The 2500-nt window shown below is 43.6% G+C and overlaps 1 protein-coding gene across 1 annotated transcript in view; it reads left to right on the top strand.

Moving 5' to 3' along the window:
• Window positions 1–2500, top strand: part of rap1gds1 (RAP1, GTP-GDP dissociation stimulator 1) — a 38716-nt gene that overhangs the window by 16010 nt on the left and 20206 nt on the right. Inside the window, exon 5 of the mRNA XM_063186763.1 lies at window positions 1377–1538. Within this exon, the coding sequence (XP_063042833.1) occupies window positions 1377–1538 (162 nt within the window). The remainder of the gene's footprint in view (window positions 1–1376; window positions 1539–2500) is intronic.

Raw genomic sequence — 2500 nt, 5'->3', positions numbered from 1 at the left:
CACACACAGACACAGACACAGACACAGACACACACACACACACACACACACACACACAGACACAGACACAGACACAGACACATGTCCAGTGTGAGTGTGTGTTGCCTTGTCGAGGCCTCCTGCGGGACGCTACCAGGAAACACACACAGCCTGCACACACTCCAGATGTGTGTGTGTGTGTGTGTGTGTGTGTGTGTGTGTGTGTGTGTGTGTGTGTGTGTGTGTGTGTGTGTGTGTGTGTGTGTGTGTGTGTGTGTGTGGCATATCCTCTTTTTTTCGGGGAAGAGAGATTGAGAGAGGGAGAGGGAGAGAGAGAGAGAGAGAGAGAGAGAGAGAGAGAGAGAGAGAGAATGAAGATGTGTGTTTGTGTTACAGTGAGTCATGTAGTTCATACTTGTAAGTGCAGTTGAACTCGTAAGTGTTCGTGCGTGCGTGCGTGCGTGCGTGCGTGCGTGCGTGCTATAAGCAATGGTGAAAATACTCACCTCCCCCCACCCGTTAACTATTGCTATTATTATTATGATTATTTTTACTATTATTATTATTACTATTATGATGATTATTATTATGATTTCACTTTTGAATTTGTACTATTTTTGTATTATTATTATTATTATTATTACTATTATTATTATTATTATTATTTCACTTTGTTACTGTTTTTGTATTATTATTTTACTATTATTATTATTATTGTTGTTATTATTATCATTATATTGTTTGTTAATGTTGTTTTGCGCTGTTATTATGTGTTATTGTTGTTTTATTTCCTTGTTGTTTCTGTTCCATTGTGTTGATTTGATAGTTTTGTTCCATAGTGTCCTGAATGGATTGTTCATTTAACACAACTACCCTGACTCTCTCTCTCTCTCTCTCTCTCTCTCTCTCTCTCTCTCTCTCTCTCTCTCTCTCTCTCCTCCTCTCCACTTTTCCCACACCTTGTCCATACCCTCCCCGTCTCTGTCTCTCTGTCTCTCTGTCTCTGTCTCTGTCTCTGTCTCTCTCTCTCTCTCTCTCTCTCTCCATCTCCCTCATCCTCTCTCTCTCTTCCTCTCTCTCTCTCTCTCTCCCCTCTCCCTCTCTCTCCTCTCTTCTCCCTCTCCCTCCTCTTCATTCTCTCTCTCTCTCTCTCTCTCTCTCTCTCTCTCTCTCTCTCTCTCTCTCTCTCTCTCTCTCTCTCTCTCTCTCTCTCTCTCTCTCTCTCTCTCCACATCTTCTTGCATGTGCTTGATTGCCTGATGTGTGTGATGGTGTGCATGTGATGGTGTGTGTATGGTGGTGTGTGTGCTCTGTGTGTGCGTGTGCGTGTGTGATGATGGTGCGTGTGTGGGTGTGTGTGTGTGTGTATGCTCCGTGTTTGTGTGTGTGTGTTGCAGAGGAGGGCCGCATGGCCGTGGAGGCTGCGGGCGGTGCGGCGGCCGTGTGTGTGTTGCTGGAGTCGCTGGTCTCTCACACACACACACACATACACGCCCCCAGCGGAGCGCTCCTCACCGTGCTGAGCGGGGCGCTGGTCAACTACACCAATGGGGACGACGGTAATAAACTGTAAATACATAACTACATAAAGATGCAGAATTACCATATTACAGGAATACATTGTAAATGTAATAACAGTCGAGCGCTACCCAGTGCTCTCTCTCCCTCTCTCTCGCTGGTCAACTACACCAATGGGGACGACGGTAATAAACTGTAAATAAATAACTAAATAAAGATGCAGAATTACCATATTACAGTAATAAATTGTAGCATATTACAGGAATAAATTGTATCTGTTAACAGCAGACCCCCCGAGTCTCTCACGACTCAATGCTCTCTCTCTGGGGGATGACTGTAATAAACTGTAAATAAATAAATAACTAATTAAAGATGCAGAATTACCATATTACAGTAATACATTGTAAATGTAATAACTGTCGAGCGCTACCCAGTGCTCTCTACCTCTCTCTCTCGCTGGTCAACTACACCAATGGGGACGACAGTGATAAACTATAAATACATGATTAATTAATTAAATAAAGATAGATGCAGAATGAGCATATTACAGTAACAAATTGTAATGTAATAACAGTAGACCAGTCAAGTGCTACCCAGTGCTCTCTCTCTCTCTCTCTGGTCAGCTACACCAATGGGGACGATGGTAATCAACTTTAAATACATGATTAATTAATTAAATAAATGATTAATTAACTAATAAAAGATGCATAATAAACTAACTGTGTAGGAACCATTTTATTCTCAGCTATAGCTAGGTTTTAGCGTAGTTTTAGATTTAGCCACTTGGGGGAGCACTTCACTGTTATGGTAGCCCACTTAGTCACAGGTATAATTACAGGTGCCAGTGGCGGAACAATTGTCCACAGGGCCCTAGGGCAAGACACTTATCGGGCCCCCTATATGACTTGTCAAGATCACAATTGGGCCCCCACCACCAATGCAAGGGTGCACTGGGCCCAGGGGCAAATGCCCTGCTCGCCCTCCCTATAGCTCCGGCCCTGAC

The sequence above is a fragment of the Engraulis encrasicolus genome, chromosome 21, assembly GCF_034702125.1.
Source record: "Engraulis encrasicolus isolate BLACKSEA-1 chromosome 21, IST_EnEncr_1.0, whole genome shotgun sequence".
NCBI lineage: Eukaryota > Metazoa > Chordata > Actinopteri > Clupeiformes > Engraulidae > Engraulis > Engraulis encrasicolus.
This window is presented reverse-complemented; position numbering and strand designations above follow the sequence as displayed.